At 42.9% G+C, this 23,706-nt stretch overlaps 1 protein-coding gene and 1 long non-coding RNA gene across 5 annotated transcripts in view; both read left to right on the top strand.

Moving 5' to 3' along the window:
- Positions 1-23,706, top strand: part of BCL2L11 (BCL2 like 11) — a 38,131-nt gene that overhangs the window by 4,326 nt on the left and 10,099 nt on the right. Inside the window, exons 1-2 of one of the 4 annotated variants that reach the window (XR_005748742.1) lie at positions 1,686-1,913; positions 6,362-6,737. Coding sequence is in view for 3 of the 4 variants with exons in the window: in XM_040351093.1 (XP_040207027.1) it covers positions 6,377-6,737 (361 nt within the window). In the remaining variant the exon portion in view is untranslated. Of the gene's footprint in view, positions 1-1,685; positions 1,914-2,990; positions 3,794-6,361; positions 6,738-23,706 lie in introns of those variants that run through there. The other 3 variants (XM_040351091.1, XM_040351092.1, XM_040351093.1) reach the window with 3 other exon arrangements.
- LOC120937684 lies at positions 6,785-8,701 on the top strand. The gene is made up of 2 exons (XR_005748744.1): positions 6,785-8,378; positions 8,664-8,701. It is a non-coding gene; the product is annotated as an uncharacterized LOC120937684 (long non-coding RNA).

Raw genomic sequence — 23,706 nt, 5'->3', positions numbered from 1 at the left:
CCCTCATTTAAATGAATATTTCACTTTAAGCATTACTAAAATCACTGCTCCCGAAAAAACGGCTGTTTGTAAAACTTTTTTTTGCATTGATTGTCCCCTGGGGCAGGACCCGGGTCCCCAAATTATTTTTATGACAATAACTTGCATATTAACCGTTAAAATTAGCACTTTTGATTTCTCCCATAGACTTTTAAAGGGTGTTCCGTGGCTTTCGAATTTGCCGCGAACACCCCAAATTGTTCGTTATTCGACAAACGGGTGAACAGCCAATGTTTGAGTCAAACTCATGTTCGACCCGAACATAAAGCTCTTCCCTAGTTGAGAGGTATACCTGTGTGTGACAGAGGCAGCAAGGACAGGGAGGTGCTGAGCTCAGAATGTGACTTAGAATGCCCAGGAATGGAGAGGAACCAGGCAGATAGTGGAGGTCTATGGGTACTGTGTATGTTCTAAAAATGCTGTGTTCTGTGACTGAAAGGTCTTGGAAAGTAATGGAGGTCAGTGGAAGCTGTGTTGTATGACCAGGAGGTAATGGAAGTCTGTGGGACAAACAAGAGGTCCATGCTGCTCACAGGTGAGCCGGCTCCAACAGCATGATCTCTTCACTGCAGGAAGCTCGCCCAGTTGCAGCTGAAGCAATAATGAAAGGAAAGTCCGGATGGCTGCACACCAAACTAAGATCCAAATGCCTTTATTCACATAAAACCATGAAGAACATGAGGAGCAATACATGTACAAGGAACGGCTTACATGTTTCAAAAGCTCTTCTTCCGTTGCTTGTAGTAGTAGTGTATTGTAGTGCTCCTTGCGTTCTTCATGGAGGTCTGTGGGAACTGTGCTCTATGACAAGCAGGTAATAGAGGTCTGTGGGAGCTGTGCGCTATAATCAGCAGGTAATAGAGGTCTATGGGTGCTGTGCTCCATCATGACTAACAAAACTCGTCGGGTGATGTCGGTCTATGGGCGCTGTCAGGTGATGTCGGTCTATGGGCGCTGTGTCAGGTGATGTCGGTCTATGGGCGCTGTGTCAGGTGATGTCGGTCTATGGGTGCTGTGTCAGGTGATGTCGGTCTATGGGCGCTGTGTCAGGTGATGTTGGTCTATGGGCGCTGTGTCAGGTGATGTTGCACTATGGGCGCTGTGTCAGGTGATGTTGGTCTATGGGCGCTGTGTCAGGTGATGTCAGTCTATGGGTGCTGTGTCAGGTGATGTTGGTATATGGGCGCTGTGTCTGGTGATGTCGGTCTATGGGTGCTGTGTCTGGTGATGTTGGTCTATGGGCGCTGTGTCAGGTGATGTTGGTCTACTCTATGGGCTCTGTGTCTGGTAATGGTTCGGAGTGAGGATAGATATAATGAAGTTGGTGATAGAGAAGTACACTGAGCAGGCTGGTTGCCCCTCTCTATTACACCGGTCTTTCTCTCTTCGTCTCTATGTCCGGCACACGAAGGGTGTCTCGCGCTCCGCTCGCTCTGAGGACTTTGGCGCGTCCTCACACGTGACCCCGCACGAGCCTCTCCTGCTGCCGCGAGAAAAGACAAGAAAAAAAATAGTAAACAATTCGCGCGCGTCTCAAAGGAAAGGAGGAGGGGCTTCCCAGCGATGAGCTCACGGGAGGGGGATTTCCCGGCCTTGGAGGGTTCTGATTGGTAAAGACTTGAAAATCCACCAATGAAGTAAGCGGGGCGGGTCTCCTCGTACCACAATGGTTTTCAGTAGAAGAAACTTCGTAGAGCAAAACTATTCCTTGGCGGACTCGGAGTGAAGCGGCTGGCGGACTGCGTTGTGTTGTTGTTTTGGTGGCGGCTGTGTGCTGAGCTCAGGAATCCTCGTCCCGGTCTTTACTCCGCTCACCGCCCGCCCTGCTTCCCTTCTCCCGGCTGAGGCGGCCATGAATAATCCCGGGCTGTAATGTAAGTGGTGCCGGTGCCGTGTTCTTGTTGTCATCCGGTGTGCGGCCATGATAGAGACGGGTCAGTCCGGGGCACCGCTCTGAGGACTCCTCCACACAGGAGGACCGCGCTGCGTGCGCATCTCACCGCCCGGCCAGAGGAGGAGGACGACGGTCCTCTGTGTGCGGGACTCTCATTGCCCCGCTATTATCATTTGTTATTGTTATTGTCTGCACTGACATAACAAAGACTGGGGGGGGGGGATCCTCAGCGCTGGAGGTGACAGATCACATCGCTCGGATTTATTTCACCATCCTTCCTCCTCTGATTGGAGAGAGATTTTTATAGAATCGCTTATTATACACTTATTTATATATATATATATATATATATATATATATATATATATATATATATATCATATACTGTACATGCATTTTTCGGACATTTTTGCATGTTTTTGCAGAATAGTTCAGCATGCCTTATTTTTTTGTAACATGTTAATGTATGCAGTGCGATGGTGTGACCTGGGATGCAGTCATTTCTCTTGCATGTGCTTTTATGCGGTGTTTACAAACACACCAGACTGCCTCTGGTGTAAACAATCGCCCCCCCCCCCCCCCCCCCGCCGTCATGTCGTCTGATTACCACTTGGGTACCCCCATCTCTTAGATCTACAGACAATGTGACTTTTATGAGTCGTATTTACTCTTCTTCGTACATGGCAATGCATTTCCAGACTTAATTTTGAGGTGTGCAGAGCCCCAACTCCTCATCATATCAACAAATATATATATTTTTTTACTATGTTAATTATCCCCCCCCCCTTTTATTAATAATCTATCCCACCCCTCTTTTTTCAGCCCTGATTTGAGAATTGGTAGACTACTTATTTTATTATTATTATTTATATTTTTTTTATTATTTTATAATATATATATATATATATATATATATATATATAGATATATATATATATATAATTACAGGATTTATATAGTGCCAACAGTTTACGCAGCGCTTTACAATAAAAAAGGAGATAATACAATAAAATACAAAAGGATTAAGAGGGCTCAGAAGAGCTTACAATCTTAATAGGTGTGTGTGTGTGTGTGTGTATATCTGTCAGGAAAATCAGCCTAAAATGGACGGTCTTCCAGTATAGGCAGCAAAATTTGATTTGTAAAGGAATCCCGATTAGTAAATTGGCAGCTAGCCTTTTAAGTAAGGAAAAGATCATTTAAAAGTCTCTAGAAGGTGATCTTCCAAATCCCCACCTATGAGAAGCGGAGCTGTGAATTAGGTTTGTACAGTGGCGTAGGGATCGGGGAGTTGTGAGGTTTACAATGTTTATGTTGTTTTTAGACTTTTGTGCGCCGTAACACGACCATAACATTGAATGTGTGAGCTGCGTTGTTGTTAGTCGATAGGTGAAAGCTCGGCTTTTCTCCCCCCTCCCCCCCAGTAAAATGAGAAGTGAGTGCTCTCAATACTATTAGCCTATTGTGACACACTTTACTACAACTTGGATAGTCTGTGCCAAACCTCTCCCAGATCTGCAAAGTGCTGAGCACAGCAAGTCTAGAACAATAGGGCTGGAACAGGGAGCACTGCCAGTTCACTCACCAGAGAATCACTGCAGTCACTGGAACCACAGCAGGCGCTGTTCACATTTCAGCACAGCCTCTCCTTTTAATGACCTGGAAAATCAGACTATTAATATTTCATGACTGCTGATGCAAGCCTTAAGGATACAGACCCAAGCCAACTTCAGACTTTTACGCCGAGGATTGTTTAGAGCAGAAGATGCAAAATGCGCTCGCTGGGCTTCTAAATCAGAAGTTTGATGTAGAAGAGGAGCGTATGGAGAGCGCTGTGCAGGATTTCTCTTCATCAGGCTGGTGCGAAGACTGGATTAGTGTGGTGTTGTAACAACTGCTGTGCATCGTCTTGTTTGTCAGGGACTGATATACACAGGCATGCCATACTGCCACCTAAGATACTTAATAGCGAGCAGAGGAGGTCTTGTGCCAAACTTGTCACAATGTGTCCTTAGCGTGCAGACATGACCTGACATGATTACTGAAGAGGGAGCATTTGGGGACTGTATGTAGGGATTTTCCTCTTCCACCACAGGACGTTAACCCCTTCCATGCGTGGCTTTCTAGTGGCCATCGTAACCAAAGCTTGTCAATGTGTCCAGGCGAACCAAAATGCTTTATTTCTTAACTCGTTTACATTTAGTTTTATTTGTAGAATTCATCAAGTGGTAGTTGTGCTGCTTAAGGCTCCATGCACACTGGGCTTAAAAAAAAAAAACGGTACTCTCAGGAATAAAAAACACTCGTATAGAGCATTTTTTGTACAAAGTTTAGACGAGTCTAGTAAAGTTTTACGTTTTTTTTTTTTTCTGCCTCTAAACGTTAAACTCAAAATATGGCCGTAAACGTCCTGATGTGCATGAACACATAGGATAACATTGAGCTGCTTCTACACGCAGAACACAACTCTGGTAGAAGCAACGCTTTTTTTAAGTCAGTGTGCATTGAGCCTCATAGTACATTTTAGATCCCCCATAGCCCTGTGTGTGTGTGTGTGTTTGTTTTTAAAATTTTTTATAATATTATACAGTAGCTCTCTTTTTTTATGTGGTTCCAGTTATAAATACCTAGGCTATTTATTGCACACTTTCAGGTGCCAGAGGCTACCCTTTTGTCGTATTTTATGATCGTTTTCTGTGTCTCATAGTTCATTTACGCACGGTGCAGGAATACTGCTTTAGAATCGAGCCGTGTTGAACTTGCAAAGTCTGGTTGCCCAAGTCTTATCTGGATGTATAATCCTGTTAGGACTTTCACTTGTGGCAACTTTGTAATAATACTGCACTTTCAGTGGCTTTCAGATGACTAAAAATCTGTTCTCAAAAAGTGCAGCTTGTGTTTCGGCTCTGTCATTCTGACTGCCGCTAACCTAAAGGTGCCGTCCCTGACAGCTGAGGAGAGCAATTTTATAAATGATCTGGTTGGCTTATTGCAAATCTAAGGATAGATGAAATGTCTGTGGTACAGTGAACTAGATATGGATTGGTCAAATTGGCATATATGAATTGCGTGTCCCCATTGTTTAGAATCTGGTGTGAAGTGGTAGTTTCTATGTAACCCTTAAAACCAAAGAGAAAATGGCATGTTGGTATAATATTGACCATCTGTATTTCTTGGCAAAGCTGTGCCATCATGCTTGTTTAAAGGCACAGAATGTTGTCATCTTCCTGCCACTGTGACCTATAGCTCCCACCATCACTGAAGTGCAAGAAAAGAAGAAACTGCAGTGGAAAAAAATAATACGGCAAAACTTGACCGAATATGAACTTCGCTTCTAGAGTAGTGCTACCCAGTACATTGGCTTCTTGTAGAAGTAATTTTTCTCCAGCTTGGGGTGCAGAGCAATAGAAGTGTCTAAATCTACTTTACATCTCCATTCACATTTGTGTGCAGCCCATTTATTTCAGTGGAAGCCGTTCAAATCTATGCAACTTAAAAAAAGGTTCCTGCACTACTTTGATATAACCTTCATGCGACTTGACTCCAATGTAAACTCTCAAGTTGCATCTTAATGTTATCAATATGACAGTTGTGCAACAGCCAAAGTTGCATCAAAATTTCACAACTTGAGTCGCACCAGTGTGAATGGAGTCTTAATGACATTGTTTTACTGACTTTTAATCAAAAAACTGTAAGGTCCCAGAAATACATCAGATGTTGATCTCCACCCTATATAATGCTTTACAATGACTGTATTAGATCTACATATAAGGTACTTTGGCGTGGTATGATTTTGAAACGCTGGGACACAAACAATAATTGCTTATAGCTAACGTACATATTTCAAGACTAAGGTTCAAACCAAAAAGACGCTATTTTTCAAAAGATCTTTGCTTCAGTTAGGACTGTGCAGTCTTTGTAAGGATTAGATGGGACTGGATGTTCACTGGAAAAGATAAGCCACCCCCACTGGGTATAATGGCAGTCATGGAGCACCATTTATGAATGGATGACTCAAAATATCAGTTTTCTCATGCAATAGCTGTGTTTAAACTACATCTGTAGTCGCGGCTCTTGCTTCCAGGTAAATGATAGGAACGTGGAAGGTAGGTCCAGTTTTAAAGTGGCAAACACTTTTGACACATTCCCCCCCCCCCCCCCACAATATTAACTCCTCCTTTGGGGGGGGCTTTTTTTTATTATCTAACTTTGAGACAAAGTCTCGCTAAGTAAATTGCATCATGTTAGTTCAGTGCCTTGGCTATCAAAGAAGGTATAAGGAGTAAACCATGTTATACATTAATTTTTCAATCTCTGAATGTTTTGCTTCATGTACATAAAATAAAATCTTTTTAGTACATTCACTACAAGCTGAAGGTAGCATAATCCAATAAGTCTGAGCATGCCATTTTTTTTTCTTTTTTACAGAGATAAAAAGACCAAATGGCCAAACAACCACCGGTGCTAAACTCGGAGTGCACTGACGCAGGAGATCAGATACAGCCAAACAGACGCACTCCGCACCGACCTCCCCGAATAGAGGCTCTAACATCAGTTGTCGGCCCTTCACCAGGACACCAATCTGATGAGGGAGGGAGCTCTTCGGCTAGTACACCTTACAGCCCAAATTTATATGCCAACCGATCCCCACAGTGTATACTGGTAAGAAGACCATCCCCTTTTTCAAGAACTTCTAGTGGTTACTTCTCATTTGAAGTGAGTCCTGCACCTGTGTACTGTGATAAATCCACCCAGACGCCAAGCCTTCCGTGCCAGGCCTTCAACCATTATTTATCTGCAATGGGTAAGCCAATTGGTTTTCCTTCCTTCTCTTTTATTTTTTTTCCTTTTCATTTTCTTTTTTTATGGGATGCCTGATGTCTTAAGAAAAAAAAAAAATTGTGAACCTGACTGGTGTAATAGTGGTCAAATACATGTTTTCTTTTTGTTACGAACTAGACAAATTCTATTGACTATGATTTATGATCTGGAATTGCATATGTGTATGTGCCCCTTCTTGTTAAAAAAACAAAAACAAAAATCATTGTGATTCAGTCCTTATGGTTTTATATCAAATAGGCTGGCCGGAGTTGGATTAATATTTGGTCAGTTCAGTAGGGACCCAACAAATTTTGATCAATCTGATAGTTTCTAAAGCCTTGTACACGCAATCGGATTTTACGACAGCAAATACCCCCTGCGGAGCTATAGTGGTGGATCTGTCCCGGTAGGGAGAATGATGACCATTGCTAGTGACTAAAGCTGCTGGCAATAATCGCTTGAAAAATCGAACTGGCTGGTTTTAACTAAGTTGATCGATCAACTTGGGATCAATCACCCCGGCTGAACCGACCGAGATTCAAACAGTCTATGGCTGGCTTAAGCTACACATGTAGTAGTGATCAGTCACAATCTTGTGTAATGAATCTCTACAAGAAACTACGGCGTGCTAATTATTTAGCCTACTCCATAGGGAGCCATTTGTTTTTAATCTGTTTAATGATCAATTACTAATCCTTGCAGATAATCGCTGGAGATTTAGGAAGCACAGTCTGAGCATATAAAACCTCATGTGCAGATAAGATGAGAGCCAACAAGCCACTTCATTGCTCAGTAGAGATTAAAGCATAACTAAACCAAAGAAGCAGCTCACTTAGATTTGATTGGTGCACTCGTTTTCTCTTTTTAGGCTAAGAACATTTTTACCAAGTACAGAAAAAAAGGGACATAACTTGTTACTACTGTAGCCTGGATTACCAGGTTACAGTGGTAAAAGCCACACAAAAGAAAACTGATGCAGCCACTACATTTAAAGTAATGGTAAAACTTTTGGATTTAAAAAAGACTGAAGGTTAACAATCTAGGAGTGTTAATGCAGCCATAAATGAATTGAAAACCGGATGGGTCAGCAGGCATCAGCTGAATGTCAATCCATGTGGGCACTAGGCAGATTGGTTGTACAGAAATCTACCATTCAACTTCTGTACAACCAGTCTACCCCCCCCTTCTTGTGTGGGGGGGCGGGCGACGGCGATAGAAATGATAATTTCTGTTTTATAATATGTTTGAGTAAACTTATTCTAACGAACATAGTTTTTGGTGGAGCGTGCCAAACCTCATTTCCAGAAGAGAAAAATGCAGTGTCTCTGCCCTTGCCCACCTTTTACCTGCTGCCTTTCATGAGTGCCCATCTGACAAAGAGGAGGAGACTTTGTCCCCTAAATATCTCTGGCTTTTGTCAAACCACTGTTCTACTGGAGATTGTGAATTATCAGCTGATGGCCTTCAGCTGGCAGAAGTAAGTTAAAAAAAAAGCCAGAGCAGGGCATGTACTTTACCTGGCTTTTGCAAGTCACATCAGAAAAGTAATGCTAACTTATATTTTTATTTATTTATTTTTTTCCTTCTACTATAAATTACATTTCAGTGCAGTAGTGAAATTCGGGTTAAGCCCTGGTTCACACTGGGTACGATTTGGAACGATTTGAGATGCGATTTGACATGTCAAATCGCATCTCAAATCGGCGGCAATTGTTGGCAATGGCACTGTCCTAATCAGTGCGACGCCGCATCTGCGATTTCAAAAAGTAGTTCCTGTACTACTTTTTGCGATTTCGGGCCGCGATTTACATTAAATTGCGGCCGAAATCGCGGCAAAATCGCGGCCGCGAAATCGCGGTAAAATCGCGCATTTTACCGCGATTTTGAATTCGCAGCAGTGTGAACCTAGGCTAAATGTTGGTTTGGATAAGTGTAAACTTTCTAATGGAATAGAGATTTGTTGGCAACAGAAAATGTGTGCAGGTTTTTCTTCCTACCTGTGAAAGCACCTGTTAACCTTCACATGCAGAGCATTGTGATGTCATACTTGTTTAAAAATAGCTTCATTATCAGTGATGGATGGTCAGGTAGTGTGTGTGTGTGTGTGTGTGTGTGTACCAGGCACTTGTACCCCCTTCCTGCCCAAGCCAGCTTTCAGCGCTGTCTTTTTTTTTTTTTTTTTTTTTAAATGACAATTGCATGGTCATGCTACACTGTACCCAAACTAAATTTTTTTTTATTTTTATTTTTTTATCATTTTGTTCCCACATAGCTTTCTTTTGGTGGTATTTGATTGTGTGTGGTGTTTTTATATAAAAAAAATTGTAAATTTCTTCCTGCACTGATGGGCATCTCTACTGGCAGGCATTTATTTGCCACTGATTGGCATATCCCTGGTGGTCTAGGGTAGCATACCTGGAAGTCCAGTGTGGTGGCCGTCCCTGGTGGTTCTGGGTAGGCATCTGAGGGGGCGGCTGTTTTACAAGGTGATGGTTTACAAGCACTTGTATCGAACAAACTGGCTACTGAGCATTACCGGTATATACTATGCTGCACCAGATTTAGCATTTCCAGTTTTGGTAAATCAACCCCAGGGTGACATGTGGTCCTCCTTTCTGTGCACGATAGTGTCCAGTGCCTGTCCTGACAGTAAATGCAGCAATACATGGAAGTGCTAGATGTGCGCTTTCCTCTGTTTTGCAAAGTTAACACCTTCTGTACTAGCAAATGTTAAACTTTACAGAATTGTTAGCTGGGATCAATGTAAACCGGATCTGCAAATGGCTGTTCTTGAAATTGCTTGTTAAATTTAATCTTAAAGGGGTTGTAAAGTTTCTTTATTTAAAAGTCATATTTGCCTCCACTGTGCAGTTTGTTTTGCACAGTGGCCCCGATCCTGCTGTTCTGGGGTCCCACGGCGGGTTTCTCGGCTCCTCCCCCCGGCATCCGCGTCAAGCTCTTTCCCGAGAGGTTTAGCTTGCGGGCACACTCCTGTGTCATACAGTTGCCATCCATAGGTAATGATTTGGTTAAGAGGTAGTCTAAAGACTTCATGCTGTCTTGACTTAGCCAATCAGAGGAAGCTTAGGACTATGTACTGTAGCTGAACCTACGTACAGCTCATACATTGCTTACAGCCAGTGCAGCACTTGGTGAAGGAAATGGTTAATTTGGACACGCTTGGTGTAAACCAACTAAGTGACAGGAAATATGGAGATCAGCTTTATATTGTGTGGGTTTAGTTTTGGATGTCATGTCAGTTTTGTGTGAGAATTTTTCTGCCATCATTGGTCTATTTGAGTTAATTTATCGTGTGTGTGTGTGTGTGTAAACTGTAGTCTCGATTAAAATCATGGAGTTCACATTTTTTACCTCCAAGTGATTACAACTGCCAATTTTATTATGCTTACCCTTATTAAAGGTTATGTGGTACAGCAAGGATATCCCTGTGCCACTTATCGCAAAAAAAATCAATGAGTGTCATCGAGTGGTCAGTTGGCCCACCACCTTGACTCCGACCTTGATGAACACATCTGAGGCCTGTGTAAATGGTATAGAAAGTGCAGTTTATCTGCTCCTGGTCTCCTCACTAAAACAAGTGTGATCAGCGGAAGTGTAGTTTTCAAGAGGAAGTTTAAATAAAAACTGATGTGAGATCATCTTAAAGCTGCTGTTGATGGGCACAAATGTTATTTATTTGTATTTGGGCATGCTGAGTTATAGGTCAGGTACCTGAGCTGAAGACCTTGTTAGAGAAGAAGTATGGGTTTGTTTTATTTTCTTCCCTAATCATACTGGCCTAGGTCAGCATCGGTCCCCTATCATCTCTGCACTGAGAACCAAGCCTTCGAACACCGCCAATGGCTTGGTTCCCTTGGCTACCCGAGAGGAGAGCTGCTGAATGTCAATCAGCAGCTCTCCTCCATGCTCAGTGGAGCGCTGAACTGTGGTGGGACTGGTAGGGGCTATCAGTTGCTCGCTTAGAGGCTGAGACTGGATATGCCAGGTGCCTGGACTGATGACAGACTTCCAAAGTCGGGATGAAGTGGTGCCTGGACTGATCTGTGTGACGTCAGCAGAGAGCGGACTTCAGACCACTCTCAAATGGGTCACAGGAGTGAAAAACGAAGTGCACTCCTGTGACTCTTAGGAGCTCAGGCTGGACGTCTCCTTTTATACATGCATTCACACCTAGGCATGGTTTTTCCCCCTGATGTGTTTTCCATTTAAATTGATGTGCGCGTCTTTTTCCCGGTTGCATTATAATCGGCTTCGAACTTCAGCTTTGACAATGAAACCTAGAAGCTGATTGGTATTATGCAAAGCCGCACCAGATCCTTTGTGGTCCAGTTGTGATCGCTAATATTTAACTGTGTTTCTCAAGCAGTTGATGTGTATCTTAACGCATGCATGGACGTGGGATTTTGGTAGGAAACCCATCAAGCACAGTAGCGACATTGTGATGAATCCAGCCGCTCTGACGACATATACATTTTTATAATTTACACCCTTTAGAGGTGGAGTTGTTTGCTTTAGTACATAGGGAAATTACTAAAAGGGCATAAGTCTCAAAAGCTCTTGCAAATTTCCTAATCCTAAAATGCATTTGATCTGTAAAGCTGTCCTTGCAGATTGTAATTGTGAGAGTTCTAGGACTGTCCTTTTGTGATTCACCATCTAAGAGGTCACTGACCTGGAACAAGCATAGAGCAAGTCTAAACTCACCCTGCATAACTGTTCAGGTCCTCAAACACTTAAGGACCGCCTCCTGCACATATACGTTGGCAGAATGGCACAAGCGCGTACCTGTAAGTCACCTTTAAGAGCCCAGCGTCGCGCGTATAACCTGGTCCGAAGCTCCGTGGCACCCGCGGACCCGATCGCCGCCGGTGTCCCACGATTGGTCACAGGAGCTGAAGAACGGGGAGAGGTGTGAGTGTAAACGCACCTTCCCAGTTCTTCTGTGTGGCCGTGTCACTGATCGTCTGTTCTGTTATAGGGAACGACTATCGGTGACGTCGCACCTACAGCCACGCCCCCCTACAGTAAGAATCACTCCCTTAGGGCACACTTAACCCCATAGTGCCCCCTAGTGGTTAAGCTCTTCACTGCCATTGTCATTTTCACAGTAATCGGTGCATTCTTATAGCACTTTTCGCTGTCAAAATGGTCCCAAAAATGTGTCAAGTGTCCGCCATAATGTCGCAATCCCTGAATGGTCGCTCTATTTTTGTTTATAGCGCAAAAAATAAAAACCGCAGAGGCAATCAAATACCACCAAAAGAAAGCCATTTGTGTGGGAAAAAAGGACGCCAATTTTGTTTGGGAGCCACGTCGCACGACCGCGCAATTGTCAGTTAAAGCGACGCAGTGCCGAATCGCAAAAAGGGGCCTGGTCCTTTACCTGCATAATGGTCTGGGTCTTTAGTGGTTTAAAGGGGGTTGTAAAGGTAAAAAAAAAATTCCCTAAATAGCTTCCTTTACCTTTAGTGTAGTCCTCCTTCACTTACCTCATCCTTTGATTTTGCTTTTAAATGTCCTTATTTCTTCTGAGAAATCCTCACTTCCTGTTCTTCTGTCTGTAACTCCACACAGTAATGCAAGGCTTTCTCCCTGGTGTGGAGAAAGCCTCTTGAGGGGGCGAGCAGGCAAGTCAGGACACCCACTAACGCACAGCTCCTTTCTCTATCTGCAAAGTTGAGTGTCCTGACTTGCCTGCTCGCCCCCTCAAGAGGCTTTCTCCACACCAGGAAGAAAGCCTTGCATTACTGTGTGGAGTTACAGACAGGAAGTGAGGATTTCTCAGAATAAATAAGGACATTTAAAAGCAAAATGGAAGGATGAGGTAAGTGAAGGAGGACTGCACAAAGGTAAGGGAAGCTATTTTGGGAATTATACTTTTTTTTTTTTTTTTTACCTTTACAACCCCTTTGACTTGCTAGAAAGTGAAGCCCAGTTAAATGAGACCCAAAGCTTGCCGGTATAAAAAGTAGCTTGACTCATATTTTTATTCTTTTATAGTTTTTCTTTTAGTACCTAAAACATATTTACTCAGCTTTTCCATTATATGCATGTTTAGCTTGGAGAAAAACTCCTCATTTGTAAAAATGTGTATTTCAGCCAGAAGAGTTGTGGAATATAAATAGGCCAATGCATAATATCTGATTATAGCTTTGCAAGTCTTTTGTTGCCTACACAAATATTTAGGTAGTCTTTTTTAGCTACTGGGACTCCTGTGACCTCCAAATGTTACTTTTCCCAACCCAGCCAATGTAGAACAAGACATTTTGAGGTTTCGATGTTTTTAAAGGAAGCACGGAAAGACAACACCCATAGAAGCAAAATGAAATATATAATAGCAGGGTCTTGCTGCTTCACAGAGCATGCACACTGATTTCCTAGCTCTTGTAACTAGAGCTTTTTTTCTGACGGTTATAAGTTGCGCTTTTGACTTGACTCGATCACTTTTTTTTTTTTTTTTTTTGGTAATGTTATCAGAAGAGTTGTTTGAAAATCCTGACTCTACGTAAGAGAGAGATATTACTAGAAAGAGAATTACTGAATGTGTTGCAATGTGGGAACCTTTATACTTTTTTTTTTTTTTTTGTCATCTTGGTTAATATTACCATCCTAAACATTTTCCTGATATCCTTCAGCCTGTTAAAAAGCATCTAAAAGTCATGCTGGATAGATTGTCTTCAAGACCTAACCTTTTTGTGAAGTAGGTCATACCCAGTTTTAGAGCGCATACATCTGTTGGGCCATATTCCCAAACGAGCATTCAATAGGCAAACCCTCTAAACCCACATTTAATAGGCTATGATATTGGTAGGAAAATAAAGCTTTGTGTTAAACCCACAACCATAAAATCGGTCTGTATATGCAGAAAAGCATGCTTGTTATACTCATTGTGGAACCTAAGGGGTAAACCTCTGCATTGTGCATAAAGGCTGTGAGCCTCTCTGATCATCCTTATTCTACTGTCCCCTAATTCTTTCCTGATAATGCAGAGCTCGGGGACAAGTTGCACATGCTCAGTTTGGTGTGTATTGCTAGAGTGTGGGTCTTTTTTTTTTTTTTTTCTTGGGAAAGTGAATGATCAGCACAGGGCCAATCGGCACTGTCCAGACAGTCAGGGAAGAATAAACTCTTCCTATAAGCTTTAATGGGAACTTATACAAGTCACAAGGCAGCCATATACTGCTAAGAAACTGTGTATTTTGCATTTTATGTTAACATAATTGCATTTCCATGTACTGTGGGAGACCAGATATAGTGAATGCAGGTTCTGGGTTTAGTAACACTTTAGGTATAGCTCAAACCCCTTTCACACTGGGGTGCTATAGTGCTAAAAATAGCACCTGCAGAGCGTCGGAAAAAGTCCTGCCAGCAGCTTCTTTGGCGCGGTGAACTCACCGCTTCTAAAGCTACCCTGCCCATTGAAATCGATAGGCAGCGCTGGCAAAGCGCTGCTGTAGCGGCACTCTGCGGGCGCTTTTAACCCTCTTTGGCTGCTAGCGGGGCTTAAAAGCGCCCTGCTAGCAGCTGAAAAGTGTTGCAAAAACGACGGTAAAGCACCGCTAAAAATGGTGGTGTTTTACTCAGGGCTGTGGAGTCGGTAGATAGATGTTCCGACTCCTCAGTTTTATGTACTTCCGACTCCTCTGTATTAATATGCGAATGTATTTTATACATTCCTTGAGTGAAAGAAAGGCAACCTACCACAGGACTACTGGCTGGGAAGCCAACAGTCTACTGTATTGCACAGTTTAAGCAAAAGACAAACACAATGAAAACAATCAAGTGGCTGGATAGTAGCAGCAGGCATAAACATCAGGAACAGGATTTTTACCAGTTCAAAAATACAAACCACATTATTTGGTTGTTTTAGAACAAAAACAAAGCTTATCTATAATGAACCAAAAAAATCTGTAAAACCTAGAAATGGTTTATATTAATCTTGAAATGTAGTTCTAGGCTTAGCAAATGCAAATCAATTCAATGTAGAGTTCTAAGGAAGAGAATTGCCTCTGCCAGATCCTCTATCATAGAGGCTCTTAAAGGGGTGGTTCACCCTAAAAACTTGTTTTTTATTACACTGCCCCCCCCCCCACATTACAATACGATTAAGGCTATTATTTTTTTTTTTTTTTATGCTGTACATACCTTTGTACAGCATATTCACCCGTGGCATCCGGGTTGCGAGTCCCGCGGGAGTGGGCGTTCCTAACATGTCTGTGATTGACGTTTTTACCAAAAACGAGCTCCCACCCGTCGCGTAAGCCGCGTCACGGTTGGCAAAAGGAGCCGAACGGCGAGTCGGCGCTATACTGCGCATGCGCATCGCCGTTCGGATCCTTTCGCCAATCGTGACGCGGCTTACGCGACGGGGGGAGCTCGTTTTTGGTAAAAACGTCAATCACAGACATGTTAGGAACGCCCACTCCCGCGGGACTCGGAAGCCACGGGTGAATATGCTGTACAAAGGTATGTACAGCATCAAAAAAATAATAAGAGCCTTAATCGTATTGTAATGTGGGGGGCCAGTGTAATAAGAAAAAGTAGTTTTTAGGGTGAACCACCCCTTTAAGTCAGACTTTATTATTTTTAGGGCTGAAAATAATCTTTCGACACTGACTTGGGTGGGTGGCATTGCAGTAACTATTCTGGCCACATCACTAACGATCTCTGGATAAACAAGGATGGCTTCTTCAACAGTAAGTTTTGATGAGCGATCATACTTTTCAACTTCTTTTAGTGCTTTATAAAACTCCTGTTGGAATTTTTTTATTTGGACACTTACTGGTTCTCTAACATGCGTTCCCTGTAAAAGTAGAACACAACACTATGGAAAGTATAAGTATTGCCGCTCCTAATTGTGCGTTGCGTGCCATATAGTGAAGCACATGAAAAGCATGCTTCTTCACGGTCACTTAACGTGTTCGTTTTGCGGTTATGTGAGGCACTGCATGCATTGGTCTTTATTCTTACAGTAGAGAAGTCATTAATTATAACTTTTTGTGAATTGGGACATTTAAACTTGCTTTTTTTTTTTTTTTAATTCCAATCTAAATTTAGTCGGAGTCGGTGCATTGTTTGCCGACTCCGACTCCAGGTACCCAAAATTTCCCCCGACTCCGACTCTCCGACTCCACAGCCCTGGTTTTACTGCTGACGCTTTCAGTGTGAAAGCGGCCTTAAGGAATATAACAATCCAGTAGGATGTGTCCCTTGTTCTCAATTACTACAGCTTTTTTGAATGAAACAGGATCCAAAATGGAAGACAGGCGGATGATTGATCACTCTACCTCCATTCCTAGATTGTTTTTATTTTTAGATGCTGTAGTGGCTTCAATGAATGGCGCAGCAGGACTGAAAGGGTGCAGTTGGGCTTTGAAGGAAGCCCCTTGGTTGCATCAATCACTTTGCATCGGAAGATTACAGTGGCAAGGTGAGGGTAGGAACAGAAGAGGATCTCAGCCCGAAGGCATCAATATAAGGGACTCTTCCTACTGACTGTATATGTTCCTTGTGCTGATTTTTAATTTTGGCTTCAGTAAGGCTACATTCACACAGGCTTTTTAGGCCGGTGTGAATAGTAGCAACAGGAATCTTCGATTCCTGCAGCGTGTAGGTGTGGCTGCCAGCTCTGTTCACTATGGCGACAGGTTGCCAGCAGCCACAAGTATTTATGACTGAAAAGAGCCGTGAATAGCTGCAGCTTCCGGCTACCTGTCAGTTAGAGATTCCTGCCGTTAGAATTTGCACCAGTGTGAATGTCGCCTTAGGCTTTAAAGGGGTGGTTCCCCTAAAAATAAACTTTTAACATTGCATTTCCCACATTAATGACAATTAGAATCGGCTGGTTTTATTTAAAAAAGAAACGTCCGTATGTACCGTTTGCTATATGCGTTCTCACCGCCACTTCCGGGTACGATGGTGGGGCTGGGCGTTCCTAATTGATGGACAGGCATCCGACCGACGCATGCGTCACGAGATGCCCGAAAGAAGCCGAACGTCGGTGCGCATGCGCCGTATAGAGCCGCACCGACGTTCGGCTTCTTTCGGCATCTTGTGACGCGATGTATGCGTCGGTTGGATGCCTGTCCATCAATTAGGAACGCCCAGCCCCACCATCGTACCCGGAAGTGGCGGTGAGAACGCATATAGCAAACGGTACATACGGACGTTTTTTTTTAATAAAACCAGCCGATTCTAATTGTCATTAATGTGGGAAATGCAATGTTAAAAGTTTATTTTTAGGGGAACCACCCCTTTAATGATTATTCTCAAAATGACTAAAACTGGACGATTACACTTTGAAATGCCTGTCGGTATAGGGCCTACTGCTCCTGCAGTAATACAGGTTGATTGCGCCTTTAGTATTTTGCTTTGCCATAGCTTATTTGTGTTCAGTAGTTTTGATTTTGTTTTCAGATAAGCCTTGCTCTTGCACACAAAACCAGAGTTACTTTTGTTCTTGTTGAGGAGGGGTATATGGGGTGGTACAGCTGCTGGCAGCTACTCCATGAAGATTTATTACTTGTGGTGTTCTTGTCTAGCAGCTGTTTCTGAGCAAGGTCCCTGAATTTATGTAACTGCCTGGGCTTGTCACGCACACGTGCAGAGAAAAAAAACCTTTGCAGCTCCTATTACCCGCTGATGCCAAGGAAATGTATTTAGATATACTTACTTGAATTTCCCTGCTAACACTCCACTTGGCTGTGATTAGAGGATTTCAGAGGTCAGACATTATTTAGCACAACTTCCAACTGTCCCCTTTTTTTGGGGGGGGAGTTCTTGTAATCCCTTCTTCACCCTTTCTCTTTGTCTTTTTAAGAGACCCTGTCACCAACCCCTCTATTTTAACAAATCTTTCCATAAGATTATATGTACATTTGACATATTTTTATGCTTATTTACCTGTAGAAGCCTAATTTGCGTATAGATTCAAAAGCCATGAGACTAGGGCTGAAACAACTAATCGATTGTGAAATTAATCGATTACAATTTTCACAATCGATTAATCGGCCAGTAACATAATGGGGTTAAAAAAACTAAAATTGGCCCTTTTATAGTACAAAAAAGCAAATTGCTACTGTAAATATTACTTTCACTGTCCCACAGTAAAAAAAATTAACCCCCTTATAGTAGCGATTATTTGCTCCTTTTTGTACTTTTTTTTTTTTTTAATTACCCCATTATGTTACTAAAAAATGTTTGGTGCTTTTTGCAGAAACACCCTTAAGTTACATATTTTCCTATGGGACATGTTCACATCCATGATTTTTTTTTTTTTTTTTTTTTCTTCAGCTGCTGCGTATTTGGAAAGGGCAAGGACTTTTTAACGCAAAACGGTGCTATTTTTTTTTGGTTTAATATACTTCAATGGAGAAGCTGCAGAAAAGCATGTAATGTGTTTGTGGGCAATCTGTGTTTTGTAATCTGCCCAACAACAAATTTGGCCCAGAATTTTTTTTTTTTAGGTTATCCGATTTAATCGATCATCGGCCAACTAATCGATTATGAAATCGTTCGTTGCAGCCCTACCTGAGACTGCGATTGGGTGCTAGACTCAGAGATGTGACACACGCTATATAGTATTATTTTGCTTCTCTTCCGGATGCCACTGGAAAGGTTATATAGTAAGGGCAGGGGTGGAATAGTTAGACAGTAAGGGGTAGATTCAGACAGAATCGGATACGCCTAGATTTGACTAAGATCCGACCAACGTAAGTCTTACGCCGTCTGATCTTAACTGCATATTTACGCTGGCCTCTAGGGGCGTGTACGATGATTTACGCTTGGAATATGTGAATTCGCGCATCTAGCTGATTTACAAACGTACGCCTGGCCGACGCAGTACATTTACGATGTTTCCGTAATGCTTTTCCCGGCATATAGTTACCCCTGCTATATGAGCCGTATCCTATGTTAAGTATGGCCGTCGTTCCCACGTCGAATTTTAAAAAGTTACGTCGTTTGCGTAAGTCGTCCGTGAATGGGACTGGACGTCCTTTATGTTCACGTCGAGTCCAATGACGTCCTTGCGGAGCAATGCACACTGGGAAATTCCACGGACGGCGCATGGAAAAACGTCAATCACGTCAGGCCAAGCCTGATTTAAATGACACACGCCCACCTCTTCAGAATTTGAATTAGGCGGGCTTACACCGGGCTATTTACGCTACGCCGCCGCAACTTTCTTTTAAGAATACGGCACTTGCCTGTAAAAGTTGCGGCGGCGTAACGTAAATAGGATACGTTACGCCCGCACAAAGAAGCGCCATTCTACCTGAATCTACCCCTAAATATACACTCCCAAAAAGGGCTATGACGCTCAAGGAGGAAGCAGGCTGTGCTAGAGAATTCACTAGCAAGTTCAGGGTGACGGTATATTGTGAGTGAATAAAAATAATTTCTAAAAGGGAAAAACCCTGCAAGGAAGCATTTCAAATAATTTACACACCTTTTACCTATTTTGTTACATTACAGCCTTTTAGTTCAGTGTGTGTGTGTGTGTGTGTTTGTTTTTTTTTTTTTTTATTTTGTTTGTTTTTTGTTTTATATCTGAATTATGTGGTGAATCAGCACACAATAGTCTAAGTTGGTGAAGTAAAATTTAAAAAATCTATACATAAAACTATTTTTCAGAAATCAAAAAAATTGGCACGTGCGTATGTATTTCACCCTCTTCTTTTTGTTATGAAGCCCATAAAAAGCTCTGGTGCAACCAATTGCCTTCAGAAGTCACATAATTGGTGAAATGATGTCCACCTGTGTGCAATCACCTGTGTGCAATCTAACGGTCATACGATCTGCCATGGCATATACACACCTTTTTGAAAGGCCCCAGAGGCTGCAACACCTAAGCAAGAGTTGCCACTAATCAAACACTGCCATGAAGACCAAGGAACTCTCCAAGCAAGTAAGGGACAATGTTAAGTACAAGCCAGGGTTAGGTTAACCACTTAAGGACCGCCGATATACATCGGCAGAATGGCATGGCTGGGCACAGGCACTTACAGACACGTTGCCTTTTAAGTGTCCAGCCGTGGGTGGCGCTCTCTCTACCCGGCCCGAAGCGCCATGACCGCCGGACCCGATCCCTGCCGGTGTCCCATTATCGGGTCACAGGAGCTGAAGAACGGGGAGAGGTGAGTGTAAACACACCTTCCCTGTTCTTCTCTCTGGCAGTGTCACTGATCGTCTGTTCCACTGTTATAGGGAACGACGATCAGTGATGTCACACGTCAGCCACGCCCCCCTACCGTAAGAATCACTCCCCTAGCGCCCTTAGTGGTTAACCCCTTCATTGCCATTTTCCCAGTAATCGGTGCATTTTTATAGCACTTTTCGCTGTGAAAATGACAATGTTCTCAAAAATGTGTCAAGTGTCCCCCATAATGTCGCAGTCACAAAAAAAAAATCGCTGTTCGCCGCCATTACTAGTAAAAAAATAAATTGTTAATAAAAATGCCATAAAACTATCCCCTAGTTTGTAAACACTATAACTTTTGCGCAAACCAATCAAACTTATTGGATTTTTTATTATTATTATTATTATTATTATTATACCGAAAATAATAAGTAGAATACATATCGGCCTAAACTGACGAAAAACATTTTTTGTTTTTATATATTTTTGGGGGGTATTATAGCAAAAAGTAAATGTTGCATTTTTTTCAAAATCTTCGCTTTTAGTTTTGTTTATAGCGCAAAAAAAATAAAAAATAAAACAGAGGTGATCATATACCACCAAAAGAAAGCTCTATTTGTGGGATAAAAGGGACACCAATTTTGTTTGGGAGCCACGCGCGCAATTGTCAAAGCAACGCAGTGCTGAATCGCAAAAAGGGGCCAGGTCCTTTACCTGCATAATGGTCTGGGTCTTAAGTGGTAAAATAAAGTCCAAATCTTGGCTAATCCCTAGGAGCATCATCAAATCTATCATAACCAAATGGAAATAACATGGCACAACAGCAAACCTGCCAAAAGACTGCCGCACACCAAAACTCAGACTGGACAAAGAGGGCATTAATCAGAGAGGCAGCACAGAGACCAAAAAAAAACTCTGGAGGAGCTGCAGAGTTCCACAGCAGAGACTGGAGTATCTGTACATAGGACGACAATAAGCCGTATGCTCCATAGAGTTGAGCGTTATAGCAGAGTGGCCAGAAGAAAGCCATTACTTTCAGCAAAACACAAAATGGCATGTTTTGAGTTTTCGAAAATGTGGGAGACTCCCAAAATGTATGGAGGAAGGTTCTCTGGTCTGATGAGACCAAATTTGAACTTTTTGGCCATCAAAGAGAGCGCTATGTCTGACGCAAACCCATCATGTCACCCAAAGAACACCATCCCCCCACAGTAAAACATGGTGGTGGCAGCATCATGCTGTGGGGATGTTTTTCAGCAGTCGGGACTGGGAAACTGGTCAGAGTTGAGGGGAAGATGGATGGTGCTAAATACAGGGATATTCTTGAGCAAAACCTGTACCACTGTGTGTGATTTGAGGCTAGGATGGAGGCTCACCTTCCAGCAGGACAATGACCCCAAACACACTGCTAAAGCAACACTTGAGTGGTTTAAGGGGAAACATGTAAATGTGTTGGAATTGCCTAGTCAATTTTTTGTAAAATATAAAAGGTTACATTTAGAATGGGTAAAGAGATGCCCAAAATGTCAAGCCTTAAAATGGCACGCCCCTGTTAAACAGTGACAAATTGTACCCAAAATTGCCTATAGCAATCATTTTTAAAGCTCTTGCAAGTTGGTAGTTTGGCCTTAACTGTAAATGATGGTTCATTTGAATTATTTCCTCGGTCCTGAATACATCCCAAGTGAAAAATTCTTTCTCTGAGAGCTTCATACTCAGGAACTGAGATCCACAAGAGTTCTAGGACTAATGGTCACCTCATTTGAAGCAGTGCCTTTCGCCCAATTCCTTTCAAGAACCCTCTAACAAAACATTTTTGTCAGTATAGAAAAAGAAGGTGCTTTTCCTCAACTTGCCCATGCTCCTATTCAGCCAAGCAAGAACTTCCTTATCTTGGTGGATCACCACCCTAGCCCCAACAGTAGGGAAGTCCTTCCTCCCCTACCAAGGAAAAGTCCTTATGACGGATGGACGCAAGTCTATCAGACTGGGGAAGAGTGTTCAATTCTTGACCGTTTTTAAGAATCATGGTGAAGAGGAAACCAAGCTCCCCATCAACATCTGGAGCTTAGAGCACTCTGCCTGCGACACTGCCTCGGATGCCCTAATAATCCTCAAGCTTATTTATGGCTTCCCTCCAGTGCAAATATGATTTTTCTGCTTCCCACAATAAAGCAAGAGTGGAGCGGTGATTCTAATTGCACCAAACTGGCCCAGAAGAATCCTGGTATATAAAAATGCACACGCCCCCACCACCACTTGACAGACAACCCTTGGCCTCCTCCAAACGGGCCAGATCCGCTGTTTCAAGTTCCTTTATTCTGTCCTGCTTTTCAGTCTCTGGCTTTAACAGCATAGCTGTAAAAACCGAGGTCTTCAAGGATCGAGGGATTTCTCCTGGAAATCTTATTTTGCCTCGTGTGAATGCAGTCAAATCGGCTCCAGAGAACTCTGTGCCTCCAATTCTGGATTTTGTCCTCAACCCATGATCCAACTGTGTGTGTTTGTGTAATATTGCGCAGCCATTTGTGCTCGTATATAGCCACTGTACACTGTACCCTATTTAGTATGTACAGTCCCTATGCTTCTTTGCTCCTTCTCTCCAAGTCTGTAGGTGTATTTATTTTAAACCTGTTGCACGGGAGTGCCCCGATCCACGACTTCTGGGGTCCCTCGGCGGCTGTCTCTGGTCCTCCCCGCGATTAGTAACCACAGTAATGCGAGAGAGCTCGCATGGGGGTCACTAATTACGGGCGCGCTCCCGTGATACAGCGAGCGGCCAAAGCCGCTCACTGTATCGTTCTTTCCCGCCCCCTCGGCTTGCCATGTCACTGGATGTGATGGCTGCGCTGCTCTCAATCCATCCGCTCTAGCCAATCAGTGGCCCGGCTGAGTGGCGAAGAGGATATTGGGACCGCATGGGACTTTCGAGGGGTCGGGTAAGTAGAACGGGGGCTTGGGGGGGGGGCGGCGGCAGCAGCAGATGTTTTTTTCACCTTTAATGCATAGATTAACTCCTTTAAATGTGGAAGGACAATGGGTTTGTTTTTATATGCTGCAATAACCTAGACATTTCACCTTTTTACATACACCTACTATTTCTCCAATTACTAAAACAAAAGCATAGCTAAATGCAACAGTATAGAACAGTTGTGATGGGGGGGGGGGGGGATAATAAAAAATGCCATTGACAGTTTTGATTGTTTAGTTCCCAGCAAGTGTAGTGTTGCCTGACATGTAAATATAACTATTGATCACTGTTATGGTTGATATGCAGGAAATGGAGGTAGGTCGTTATGGCACACCCTTCCTTCCTATGTTCAGTCTCCAACGCGTGTCTTAAATGGCTGGATATCAAGGTAACCTAGATTCACCTTGTTTTTGGCAGTACTTGGTGTGGGGTTTATAAAGGGTCTTTGGTGGAGTAAGTGTAAGTTCACACCATATTCAGTTCTGTGCTCCCTTTTTAGTTTAGCACAAAAAAAAAAAGTTGCACAGTGTTTTCCCATGTATTCCAATGGCTCCAGTTCACACCAGTGCAGTCAGTTTCCGGTTTTGACTGCATTGGTGTCAGTTTCCGGTTTTGACTGCATTGGTGTGAACGAGAGCCATTGGAATACATGGGAAAACACTGTGTGTGCATTTTTAGTGCAGAAAAAAAGCATACGGAACTGCATCTGGTGTGAACTGGCCCTAAAGTGTTCCCTTTGGTGGACAGACCCTTCTTGGATGGTCTCTTCTGCAGTTACTGATCCCTGACATTATACGGAGCCAAATTACACCCCCCCCGACA

This window comes from Rana temporaria, chromosome 4 (genome assembly GCF_905171775.1).
Source record: "Rana temporaria chromosome 4, aRanTem1.1, whole genome shotgun sequence".
Lineage (NCBI taxonomy): Eukaryota > Metazoa > Chordata > Amphibia > Anura > Ranidae > Rana > Rana temporaria.
This window is presented reverse-complemented; position numbering and strand designations above follow the sequence as displayed.